Raw genomic sequence first — 13,165 nt, 5'->3', positions numbered from 1 at the left:
CACCTGGGTCAGTGTCTGCACGTGGATGATGTTGATCAGGCGGAAGAGGAAGGACATCTGTGTGGGCACCTGGGATATGTAGGCAAGCAGGCGGCACTCGGACAGGACCTCAGCAACTGGGGACAGAGGGGCAGAGGTATGACAGCAGGCTCGGAAGTTGGTCTGTGGCTCAGGCCCAGGGACCTGCCCCTCAGGCTTGTAGCCAGGACCCACTGGGGTCCTGACTTTGGAGATGGGAGCCCCCACCATGAAAGCAACACAGGAAAGGCCAGATGCAGCAGGAACAAATGTCCAGCTGTGCTGCCACCCAGGCTGAGCCTGCATTCTCATTACACCCCCCCAGGAGTTTACCACCACCTTTCCTTCAGTCCCTTGCGGGGTCCTCCTCTCTGAGGCCTCCCTCCCTCAGGCTTCACCATCTCGATCCCTCTATTCCCAGGCGATTCCAGGCAAGAGAGGAAGGGTGTTCAGTTTTCTGCATTCCATTTGCACAATAGTTTCTTTACTTTTATTAAAATCTACATGTTCATTAAAGGAAGCACGGATGATAGAGAAAAGTCAAAGCGCCAAGAAAATCTCCCAGAGAGCCATAACCTGGACCCCAGCCATGTGGGCATTTGGTGCTACTTCTGGCCGTTTTGTCTCCTTGCTAGATGCTGGGTGTCTGGCACCACTGTGGCCACACTGGGCCGATTCACCCTGGCACTGTGGCCTTTCCTTACCTTTCATGTCCACCTGATTTTCGAACCGGTCCAGCGACAGTGTGACGCAGCGCACCAGCATGTTGGAGTCCACCAGAGAGCTGTTGATCTGCTTCAGGAACACCTGGAACTGCAGCAGAGGTCCAGCTCAGGCGGGTGGTGGTAGGCTCCCACTGAAGGTGGCCACGGTCCAGTGTGGGCACTGGCCGCACAGGGCCCCTATCCACCCAGGCCCAGCTGTGTCTCAAGACTGAGGCCCAGACAAGCCGGGTGGCCAGCCCCCCAACAGGAGCTCGAGCCAGGGCCGACGGCAAGCCCAGGGTTTTCTACACTGATGATGGGCGCTGGACTCCCCTCATGTTCACTTCAACTAGTTTGCACTGGGTTTCTATCAAACACACCCCGTGAGGCTCACATACCGGGCCCGATCCTGACCTTCTGGGGCCCATCGTGTCACCCACCACCTGCATCAGAGCCATTTTCACAGCCCACCTGCTCCCACCCTCACCCCTGCCCACAAGTAGCTGAGACGGTCACCCCCGTATACCCAGGGTCCAGCACAGAACCAGCACAGTGCAGAGGTGAATGGCCATTCGCTGAAGCCGACCCACTGACTCCCCAGTATTCTCCAATTTCAAACCAGCACCCAAAGACTGGGAAGGACCGGGGCTCCAAGATAACTTCTGAATGATGCAGCAAACCCCATGGAGCCTGGGTTAGTCTTACCTTTGCATCAGTGTTGATATATTTATTAAATCTCTTGAATGCATCAACATTGAACTTCATCAACTCCCCCAGAAGGTCAAAGTAACTCTGGAGCACATCCCTCGACTTGCACTCGCTGTCCACGATGCAGTACAGGATGTGCTGGGGTGGGAGAGGACAGGATGAAGGCAGGAAGGTGGCTGAGCCCTGGGGCCAAGAAGCAGATGTGGCTGCCGCCCCCAGGCTGTGCTCAACCAAGCTGCCCACTGTCTGCCTCCCACCAGGGCCTCGCACGTAGCTCAGACCACATGACATTTGCTTTGAGTTAAGCATCCACATCAGTTGATGGAACTCGTTCCCCTGTCTAGATTCTCATCTGAGGATGCTGGGCACTCCAAGGGCAGGGCCAGGCATGACACACCTCACCAGGAGGCTGGGGGTGGGTTGAGGTGTGCAGTCATGACCTCTTGCTTGCCCGGGGCTCTCCAGCCGGCAGGAGAGGGGAGCCGTCTCCAGAAGTAACAATGGCCACTGCCTGAGCACTGAGGCCATTCAAGTAACTGAAGCACAGGACTTAAGGGCACAGGACACATTTTGACCCCATGGTTTGTCTTTATATTTATGAATAAGAAAGTTTATACCAAAATCAATGAATTTTCATCAGGAACAAAAGCCAGTTTAACTCTTACAATAGAGTTTTCTACAATAAACTGTTTCCATTTTTCATTGGCATTTTCCTGAAGTTATGCTGATTTAGATCAATTCCTTATGGATTTTACAATTCATGGGTCAGTTTCTTGTTTGTATCCTTTTTTTTTTTTAAACCAATGATATCTCTGGCCACTTTGTTCCCTGCCTTTTGTAAATTTTGCTTTTTCTGCAGACCACTTTACAATAAAGGGGAACTGACTTTTGGTCAACAGCAAAATATCCTCAGGGTCAAAAGGCCTTGCTGGGTAACTACAGACTCTTACACTCTTCCATGGCCACCCCCCAGATCCCTCAATCATCTGTTAAGCACCTAAGGAACCCACACTTGGAAACTCAGGGGAAGTCCCAGGACAACCGCACTGGCATTTCAAAATAGAGATTTGGTCTGCTCCTGACCAGCTGTCTAAGTCTCAGGAAGGAGAACAATGCATGGGGCTAGGGGGAGAACGGGACACCCAACACCCTGGCTCCTCCAGGCTATTACCTCCAGAAGGCCTCGCTTCAGCAGGAACATCTGGTCTGCATAGGAGGTGGTCCCTCGGAGGAAACTCTCCACAGCCCGGGCTTGCCAAAACCTGCGACCCAAATGTTGACCCCTGGCCCAGGTGGCTAAGGCTGCCCTCTTCTGGCCCATATTCCATTCACCAAGGGGGCTGGGAGATGTTTGCTGTCTTGCTTTATTCGACATTCACTGAACATCTCCTAGGCGTCAGGCCTCATACTAGGCACTGGGGACATAGCAATCAATAGTCCTTATCCTCATGGAGCTGACAGCTCAGTGGGGAACTGTCATCTATTTGGTTCTGTCTGGAAGAAGCTGTGTCTCAGAGAAGACGGATCCAGGATTAGAGGGCTGGCTACAGTAAGTCACATACGAAAATACACTCTAGCTTTGCCCCTTCAGAAGAATAGAAGGACAATGGAAAGTGGTGCTGAGAGTACATGAGGGAACCTGACAGATCTGTACAGATGGGCCACTGAGCTCACTTCTGATGGGCTGTCATAGAGAAGAAGTGGCCCTGAGGGTGGGGGGTAGAGCTGGGAACAATGCGGGGAAGACTGGACAAGGCAGGCTGAGTTGACAGGGGGCACATGTGGACACGAACCTATTGGTAGATCACACCCAGCCCTGACCAATGCCTCCCTTACCCGCTACTTCTGTCCACAGCCTTCACAACTCATCTTAGGTGAGCCAGAGGAGCTCTGGGGAGCCCTCCCTGTCCACCTCCCCCCACTCAGCCCCCAGCTGGATAAGGAGCTTTCCTTTGTTCCCAAGCCCCTGGGGCAGGTCCTGACTCTATTTCTTTCCACACTGCACTCCAACAGATTTCTTTACACGCCTGTTTCCCACAACCCAGGGAACTCCACGGGCAGGGGCTGCAGCTATTTCCTACCATCTGTCCAGCGCCAGCACAGAGTAGGTGCTTGGTGAATGCTTGGTTAGTCCCTAAAATATACTGCTGGGATGCAGCAGAAGCTCATGCACACCTGTGGAGTCCTCCCTCCACAGAGGGAGACCCCCTCCCCCCCAGACTAGTCGGATATCCACAGCAGAAGCTGGTAGCCACATGAGGTGTTTCTAACCACTCGAGAGAAACACTTGGCTCCTGGACCCTTCAGGAGTGGCAGGTGCCTGTCCCCAGACCTACCTGAATGATGATTCGGCTGGCTCCTTCTTCATGACCTGCAGCAGACGAGTTAATAAGCCCCTCTTCCCATCACACACCAAACTCCTGAAACAAAACAGGTACATCAGTGGCAGACCTGAGGCTGACAGGGCCAAGTTCCACTTGGCCAAGGGACTGCTATCTTGGGGCCCTGGGGTTGGGTCTCTCTGCCGGTTTAGGTGGGTGAAAAAACCTGGGACATTTCCAAACCTGCAGAATGCCCCCCAGGTCCATCTGTGTCCAGAGGACTCCAAGGACTCCTGCAGTCTTAGAACTGAACTCACACCACATCTCAGGCCAGCTTTCCCTTCCCAGACTCACTGGTGAGTGATCAGAGGCCAGAAAAACCCAGAGTCAGTGCTCAGAACCGCTGGAGGACTGTTTACACCAAAGCGAGTTTGAAATGCCAGGACAGAGTCTACCAAATGGGGCAAAGTCTGTGCCAATAGGGTGAGAGAGGGAGTACCCTGGCCCCCATGTTCAGCTCCGCTGGCTTTGGACAAGTCCCTGTGCCTCTGGGCCTCAGCTTGCTGGTCTAGGAAGCAAGATGTTCGATGAGGAAATGGGCTGCATCATGGGGAACAGATGGCCAAGCAGGCAGGGATTCTGAGCCCTTAAACTCCCTCTTCAAATAGAACAGCTCTACTTTTATCCCCTCCAGACATTATGGACTATGCACGATTTTATTTGAACAGATTTCTCTTGCTTTAAAAAAAAAAAAAATAGAGCCTGGGAATTATGACTTCTGTTGCTGGTTATAGTCCTCCCTGCCCTGACCCTCAGGAACCTGTGAGCTCCCTGCTGGTCAGAAGGTGGCACGAGCATAATCCAGCTAATGGGACTTATCACAGGGCAAGAAGCATGTCAGCAAAGGTGAGTGACAAAGGACTGGGCAGAACACATGTGACTTTTGGCAGATGACCTCTCCAAACCCCTGCTCCCCACTCTGTAAAGTGGAGATGATGATGGCACCTCCCTCCCATGGCTGCTGTGCGGCCCCAGTGAGGTAATGCAGGTGACATGAGGACAGTGCGTGACACCCAGGAGCCCTCAGGACATCGGAGCTACATGTGAAAGAGAAAGGATGAGTACCAGACCCGTGGGCACTCATCTGTGAACCCGGGGGCACGCAGGCAGCCAGGGCGGGCTGTGGGCCAGAGCTGCATGCCACCCACCTGTCCGTGTTGAGGACGGCTTCCACCTCAGGGATGTTGGCCTTGAGAGAGATGGCACTGAGTTCGTTCAGCTCCTGGTTATTGAGCAGCAGGTACTTGTTCCTGCAACAAATGGATTGGAAGGGGTAAAGGACAGGCACCAGGCTAGTTCCCTTCTTGCCCACTTCCTGTGGTGAGAGCCAGAGAATCTCCCAGATGCCCTCGCCTGCCATCACTTGCTCCTGAGGCGGCAGAAGGGCACAGGCGAAGGGAGTCTCCCTGGCTCCCTCCCCTGCCCCTTTGCCTGCCACAGTCACTAACAAGGCCCATTCCCTCAGCATTTCCAGGCCTTTTGTTTGCCACTGAACATTTTTTTTTTAATGTCTCTTTGAGAAAGAGAGTGAGAACAAGCATGCCTACACACAAGTGGGGGATGGGTAGAGAGAGAGGGAGAAAGAGGATCCCTGGCAGGCTCTGCACTATCAGCGGAGAGCCCGATATGGGGCTCGAACTCACAAACCTCAAGATCATGACCTGAGCTGAAGTCGGACTGAGCTACCCAGGCGCCCCACCACTGAACATTTCCTTTTGCTTTCTCAAAGGCACATCCAACTTGGTGATGTCCAAATCAAACTCAGCATTTTGCTTCTCAAACCTGGCTCTATTCTAGCATTCCCACAGGGGCCTGAGGCAGCTGAGACACTCCCTCCTGCGCCCTTCATCTTTAGGCCTGGCGTCACCCAAGCCACGTGGACAGAAGCAGCTTCCTAAATGGTCTCCCCCAGGAACTGATTCAACACACAGCACCCAGAGAGATCTTTAGAAAATGGGACTCTGACCAGGTTACTCTACTGTCAAAAACACCCCCACAATTTCACAAGCTTTAGACTATATAAAATCTAAGCCCAAGAATTTGACTGATAAGGTCCTATGGCTGAGCCACCAACCACTTTCACAGCCTATGGGCCAAGCCCCTCTTCTTTACATCGTTCGCCACACTGGCCTTCTTGAACACACGGTGCTCCACCCTGCAGGAGATTCTGCACACACCATTACTTCTGGAACAGACCCTCACTCTTCCTTTTCACCCAATTTACCACTACCGACCCTTCAGGTTTCAGCTGACAAGTTGCTTCTGCAGGGAAGAGCTCCTGACTACCCTCTGGCCAGTTCAAGGCTCCTATCAAATGTTCTCTTACAGAAGCATGCTCCCTCCCTCTGAATACCATCTCAATCCGTCACTGTGCACCGGGTGGTGTGACTCTGATTAATGTCCCTCCTCCCTTCCAGGACCGTACCCTTCACGAGACCAAGGGTCACGGCTAATTTCACTCATCACTGTCTCCCCAGAGCCTAACAGTGCCTAACACATACAAGTGCTCAGATTTAATAAAAGTCTGATGAAAGTTAGGGACCCACTTCCTCAGAAAAAAAGTACACATTCAGAACATACTGGTGCCATTTTTTAGAGTGTTCACATACTTTCTGGAGCTTAAGTCCTTCAGACAAAGAGCCTCTGAAAGAGGATGGTCAACATGATCCAGACAAAAGTAGCTAAGTGGAGGCCCTTGGCCACATTTGTCCTCAGGCACTTTCTGGTAGCTTACACAATGTTTCAAAAGAATTTAAGTCAATGTTTAAAACCAGGATCTTCCACATAAATCTTAATTTCTAGCTTCCCTTGGGGGAAAAAAAATCAGAAGCTATGTAACAGCGGGCCCAGTTTCCTGTATACCAGCAGTAGGCAAGAGCTAAGCAGTAACTGCCTGTGTGTTCCAGCTCACGAAAGTCCTTCCATCCCACCCCTTACCCTCGCCATAATGTCTCCCCAGTGCCAAGGTCAAGGGGTCAGCTGCTATTCATCCCTCCCCCGGCACTGTTTTCCTTAGAGCAGAGAATCACTCTCTTGTGAATTCTCCACTGAAGGTAGAAAAATGAAAAACGAGAGGGCAGAATGCGGCTTCAAAAAAATGGAAGAGGGTACATCTCCTTGTGCAGGTGAAGAATATTCCACCTGTTCAATAAGCAAATACTCAGCCCACTTTGCCCACCTGAGGTCCCTGTGAAGGGCCAAGCTGTCCATTCCTGGTTCGGAGGGACAGACAGTTGAGGGATGTATTGACTCCAAGGGTAACAAGGAGCCAGCAACTCTGTACTCCCTTCCTGAGGTGGCAGTGAGGGCTCAGGGGAAGATTGGCACAGGGCCTGGCACAAAGGAAGGGCCGCATGAATGGCAGCTCTTATTACAGTATTGTCAAAGTGTAGCCACACGTGGTAACCATGTGACAGCTGCCCTCACAGCTGCCAGGTCCTCCAGAGCTGAGGTCTGAAACAGGGGAGAAGCCCTTGCAACAACTGTCCTTCCAAAGACAGCTCGTACTTACTCGTGGTGGTCACTGAAACTCTGGAGAAGCCTCAAGAACTGTATCTTCAAGGTGATGTCCTAAAACAGATATGCATCCTTGATGTTAAAACCATCACCACAACGTTCCCAATGAAAATAAAACATTCTGGTGAGAGCCTGGATGTGTCGCTTTACTTCTCTGAGCCTCTGTCCTCACACACAATGAGGACTTTTCTATAATCAGAAACTCTTTGCTGACTTCCACAACTGGCCAATAAGAGATTAAGCTGCTGTGGACCCTTCCTGCTATCCCCCGCTTCCACCTACATGTTGAATAAAAAATAACTAAAATTCTTTTAAACGTGAGGCTAACTTCATAAGAAAGGAAAATCCACAGGAATCAGAAATGAAGAAAGGACTGCGTTCAGAGCAGTGAGCACAAGAGCAGATGGTCAGCAGCTCTGGGTGGGATGGAGAAGTGGGAATGACATTTACTCATGCCAGGGCTTGGGTTTAATGCCCTGCAGGGACTAGACAGAACCCTGTGCCCATGTAAAGCCTGGTAAGCATGTACACTTGGTGAAACAAGGGTGAGAAAAACCCCACTTATCAGCCCAGGGAGCTGGCAAAGATGCCTGTTTCTGCCCGGGTGCTACTGGTGGTGAAGGGGAGCCCCCCGAAGAGAAATCTGGCACTCAACATGAAAACTTGCCCTGTGGCACTTACTCATAAAGAACCTGGCAGACAAAAGCAAGTGTTCTGAAGAAATACTTCCAGAGGCAAGGCTACATTCCAGAACACGAGGTCACATTCCACCCTGAGGGGAATATGAAGATTCAAATGCAAGTATTAGCATCCCATGAGCAATCCAAGACCATAAAAAAAGTATGTTACAAGTAATGAACATTAACATAACAAATAAAGACCAAGTCGTTTTTGACAAAGAACCAGATGTCTCAAAACGCAGAATACATTCAACTTGAAATTAAAAATTCGGATGATGGGCTGAGAGGCAAATTGGACAAGGCCAGAGAAGAACAGTAAGCTGGAAGGTCAGGCACTGTGGGAAGTCCCCAGAACATGGCACAGAGACCAGGGAGAGCCTATGGCACTGATGGCCGTGTGTGGCACTTCAAAGTCCCAGAGCACTGTCCTCCTGATGCTGGTGATCAAGCCTCCACGTGGCCCACAAGGACAGTGGGCAAGGGAGTGTGACCTTCCTCCTGCAAAAAACAGGCTCAGAGATTCAGCGACTCGTTCAAGCTCTCCCAGCAAACTGAGTGGCATAGAGGCCTCCTGACTCCCTGTTCAGTGCTCTCTCCAGTGCACCATAAGAGAGACCAGGTAGAGGTGAGCCTCTGACTCCTTTAAAAAAGAAAGCACCCTAAAGCCCTTTCTGGCCACAGACCATTGGTGGTGCATGCTCTCAAGAGGGCAAAACCTACCACCAGTAGATGTGCAACAGTGTGGGGCTGCATACAGATCAAGGGGAAGCCTGCCACTAGGTAACAGAGAGGCTTTCTGGAGGGAAAGCCTCCTGGGAGCGCCCTGTCCTAGAGGTGTGCACGAGGAAGCTGACAGAGGGCCTCAGAAGGGATTTCTGCACAGGTGGAGGGGTGGGGTCAGACCCTTCTCAAGGCAGCTTCCACTTAAGGGATCATATAGACTAGGACTTTATTTCTACTCTTTCAAAAAATGAGATTTCAAAGGGTCAACAGCAGTCCTGGAAACAAGTACTCCTGGCAAATAAAGCCCATGTGTTGCCACGTTCCCCAGCTCACCGGGCTACAGTCACAGTTCTGGTTGTGACCATGGAGGACAAGGGCAGATGCTGAGTGCTTCCTCCAAATCAGCTTGTCGAACAAATTATTGAGCCCGGGGATCAGCTTGAACTCTGCGATCATTCTGTGAACCTGGATGGGGTAGGAAGGCAAAAAAGCATTACAACAAACGTGCTGTGAAGATCCATCAAAATCTCCTGCTCGGCACGTTCTAAACAATCTTTGAGGATGAAGAAAGCAACAGTCAGTAGGGACTGTGGAGGTTTAAATGAAATACCTCACTTAGCCACCCCTCTCCACACTCCCACTATGCACAGACACACTTTTGCACTCTACTCACAGATCCCCACAATACTCCTGGAGTCACACTGTATGGTGGGTCCTCTTTTAAGAACACAAGTTTTGGGGCGCCTGGGTGGCGCAGTCGGTTAAGTGTCCGACTTCATCCAGGTCACGATCTCGCGGTCTGTGAGTTCGAGCCCCGCGTCAGGCTCTGGGCTGATGGCTCAGAGCCTGGAGCCTGTTTCCGATTCTGTGTCTCCCTCTCTCTCTGCCCCTCCCCCGTTCATGCTCTGTCTCTCTCTGTCCAAAAATAAATAAACGTTGAAAAAAAAATTAAAAAAAAAAAAAAAAAAAAAAGAACACAAGTTTTGGATTCAGGGAGTCCTGGGTTTGACAAGCAGCTCCAACACATACGAACTTAATAACCTTAATCAAATTTCTTAATTTGTTTGTTCTTAGTTTGTTTCCTACTCATATCATTAAAGTATAAATACCCCTCATGCTTCAGAGTAGGAATAGATTTCAACTAGAGACAAGATAAACATATTTAAAAGATGTAAACCCTAAGTATCCTAGAAAAATCTATGCAAAGATTTAAAAAAAAATTTTTTTTTTAACGTTTATTTATTATTGAGAGACAGAGTGAGACAGAGCATGACCATGGGAGGGGCAGAGAGAGGAGGAGACACAGAATCCGAAGCGGGCTCTAGGCTCTGAGCTGTCAGCACAGAGCCCAACGCGGGGCTCGAAAGCACAAACTGCGAGATCATGACCTGACCCGAAGTCGGACGCTCAACCGACTGAGCCACCCAGGTGCCCCTGCAAAGATTTTTGTAAACGACCATACGAGAAAGATTTTCTAAAATATTAAGTATACCTAGAAGCCAAAAGAGAAGACCGTTCAATTCAATCATATAAACCTTTAAAAATTCTCTGTGGCAAAATTCACAATAAGCAAAGTCGTTAAGTCAAATAGGAAAATGGAGAACATAGTGGCAATCTCACATCATAGGCAAAAAGCTAATTTCCTCTGTAAGGAATCCTACAAATCTCTTAAACAAAAAGACCAACCTTACAGAAAAAATGGGCAAAGGTTACAGACAGGAAAATACAAGACATTCTTCAATATATGAAAGTATTCAGCCTCACTTATAATACTAAAAGAAATTCAAATCACAATGAATTTTTCGCTTTCTCAGGTTAGCAGAGAACAAAGCTTAATAATACTCTGGAGATCTGGGCCTCAGGCACGGTCACTCACTACTGGTGAGAGGGCATTTGCCGAACTGCCTGCAGAAGAAGATCATTTCGGTGAGATCTCTAAAATCTACAAATGCATATTCCCTTTGACCAGCAATTCTACTTTCAGGAATTTATTCTCAGATCCACATACTAAATGACATATGTGTAAAGTTACTCACTAAAGAACAGCAGCACTATTTGCAATACCAAAAAAATAGATATAACCTATACTTCCCGTCAGTGGGTATTAGTTGTGTAAACCTTGGCATATCCATTCAGTGGGGTATAAGGTACCAGAAAAAAGATTGAGGTCTTTCACACATAGTGAATTAAACATTTACCAAGATACAGTATCAAAAAAGCAAATATGTACATGCTATATTAGTCACTGTGTTAAAAAAAATGAGAGGAATATATTTGCTTTTATAAGCATAAAATGTCTCTAGAAGGATACATGAATAACTGGTAAAAATTAGATGCTTCATGGAAGAACCAGAATATCCAGGATCAGAGGAGAGAAAGGCTTCATTCATGCTTGTTTACATTTTTTTTTTTTTTTAACATTTATTTACTTTTGAGAGACAGAGCATGAGCAGGGAAGGGGCAGAGAGAGGAGACATAGAATCTGAAGCAGGCTCCAAGCTGTCAGCACAGAGCCTGATGCAGGGCTTGAACTCACAAACCACAAGTTCATGACCTGAGCCAAAGTTGGACACTTAATGAGCCACCCAGGCGCCCCGCTTATTTACACATTTTAATAAAGAACTATGTGAATTATTTACCTATCAAAAAAAAATATATATATATATATATTTACCTAAAACAAAGTTATTACTACTTCTTCTCAGGGCTCTTATAAGGACAAAGCTAGAAAATGTATGTAAAGTCCTGAGCACAGGATCAGTGCTTACTGATTCCCATTCTACAAGGGGAAGGGGAAGTTTAGCAGGACAGATGGCCAAGGCAGTGGTGGAAATGTCGGCCTAACTCAAGGGTTCTTATCCTAAAGCCTGTCGTTCAGGCCTAGCACAGGTGTGCATTTATTTATTTATTTAAATTTTTAAAAAAATGTTTATTTTTGAGAGAGAGACAGAGCACGGGAGGGGCAGAGAGGGAGACAGAATCCAAAGCAGGCTCCGGGCTCCGAGTTGTCAGCACAGAGCCCAACACGGGGCTCAACCCCACGAAGAGTGAGATCATGACGTGAGGCAAAGTCAGATGCTTAACCGACTGAGCCACCCAGGTGCCCGGGTGTGCATTTATCTCAGGAGGCCAAAACTGGACAAAGCTGTGACTCTGGGCAATGTTCCTTGAACCTGAGTCCCCTGATGGAAAATGAGAGCTAGTGAAGACGCTGAAAGGATTCAATGAGGTAATGTGGCCCAAATGCAGGGCCTGACTTTACAGGAAGTGCTGTATTGATTGTTTACATGAGCACTGGAGAAATGGAACTTAGGACATCTGGGGAGAGTGACTTCAATTTAACCAAGACTGGTCAGAGAACTTGGCCTGAATGTACAACAAAAAGGCCACTCTAAGGAGGAACCTTCTGGGAGGCCTGGCCGGGGAACCCCTTTTCCTTGCTGTCCCAGCCTCGATGAGGCCTGTGGATCCATGTCCCCACAGCGCCGGCATACGGCAGAACGCAGTCAATGCTGACTGTGCTCCTGAGGACATGCCAGCAGAACACTGGTTCTCAGGTGGGCAGCATCCTGAGGCCAGCCTGTGGTCCCTCCAAGGCAGCAGCAGCAGTAATCATACAGGTTAACCAGAGAAACCAATGACTGATTCATAAAGACTTGGGAACAGGAAGGCTGTTCAGGGAGCAGGGAACGGTCATGAGGGACAGAAAGTAGATGGCTCTACTGATGCCTGGAACCTGAGAGCACAGCCCTTTTTGTACCCTGGTTTCCTCAAGTATCAAGTGAGGGGAGAGGTGGTCATCACTTTTTTTTTATAACTTACCAAATACCCCAAAATTCAAATGTGAATAACTGTGAAAAAAGATAAAAGCACTGAACACATGTAGGGCACAGCGATGTAATCATTTCGTAACAAATGTATTCCATATTGGAGTAAGGAGCTTCAATGCCATGGAGGTCAGGGTGGGGCTTCATCCAGGGTCCTGGTTTTAAATACCAACTGCATGCTGACAACCTCCATGTTCTAGCCCCGGGTCTGACCTCTGCCCTAACTCCAGGTGCAGGTAATCCGGGTGCCGATTCTGAGAGACACCTCAAACCTAACTTGTTCAAACTGAATTCCCTGCCCTTCTCTCTACGTCTCCGTTCCTCTCCCCAACTCCTAACTCACAGTCTTAACCATCTCAGTAAATGGCCAATCCATCCTCCCACCTGCTTGGGCCAAAAACCTTAGAAGTTGTCAAAGAAGTCACCCTTAATCCCTCTCTCATGCCCACATCCAAACTATCAGCAAATTCTACCTGTTCTACCTTCAGAATATATCCAGACTGTAAGCACTTCTTGAGACTCCCCTCCACCAATATGCTTAGTCCTGGCTACTATCATCTCTTTCACAAGGCTACCAGAGGGGTGGCTTCCCAATCACTCAGAGTAAA

The 13,165-nt window shown here is 49.0% G+C and overlaps 1 protein-coding gene across 2 annotated transcripts in view; it reads right to left on the bottom strand.

The window, feature by feature from the left end:
- The window catches only part of LOC122497533 (transient receptor potential cation channel subfamily C member 4 associated protein), a 71,443-nt gene that overhangs the window by 2,122 nt on the left and 56,156 nt on the right, over positions 1 to 13,165 (bottom strand). For both annotated transcript variants that reach the window (XM_043604685.1, XM_043604686.1), the window contains exons 10-17: positions 9,064 to 9,195; positions 7,323 to 7,381; positions 4,960 to 5,061; positions 3,767 to 3,850; positions 2,602 to 2,692; positions 1,428 to 1,568; positions 723 to 831; positions 4 to 116 (exon numbers count right to left, since the gene is read on the bottom strand). In XM_043604685.1, coding sequence (XP_043460620.1) covers positions 4 to 116; positions 723 to 831; positions 1,428 to 1,568; positions 2,602 to 2,692; positions 3,767 to 3,850; positions 4,960 to 5,061; positions 7,323 to 7,381; positions 9,064 to 9,195 — 831 coding nt within the window. The remainder of the gene's footprint in view (positions 1 to 3; positions 117 to 722; positions 832 to 1,427; positions 1,569 to 2,601; positions 2,693 to 3,766; positions 3,851 to 4,959; positions 5,062 to 7,322; positions 7,382 to 9,063; positions 9,196 to 13,165) is intronic.

This window comes from Prionailurus bengalensis, chromosome A3, assembly GCF_016509475.1.
Source record: "Prionailurus bengalensis isolate Pbe53 chromosome A3, Fcat_Pben_1.1_paternal_pri, whole genome shotgun sequence".
In the NCBI taxonomy this organism is placed as follows: Eukaryota; Metazoa; Chordata; class Mammalia; order Carnivora; family Felidae; genus Prionailurus; species Prionailurus bengalensis.
Note: the sequence above shows the minus strand (reverse complement) of the source record. Positions and strands in the feature narration are given on the sequence as shown.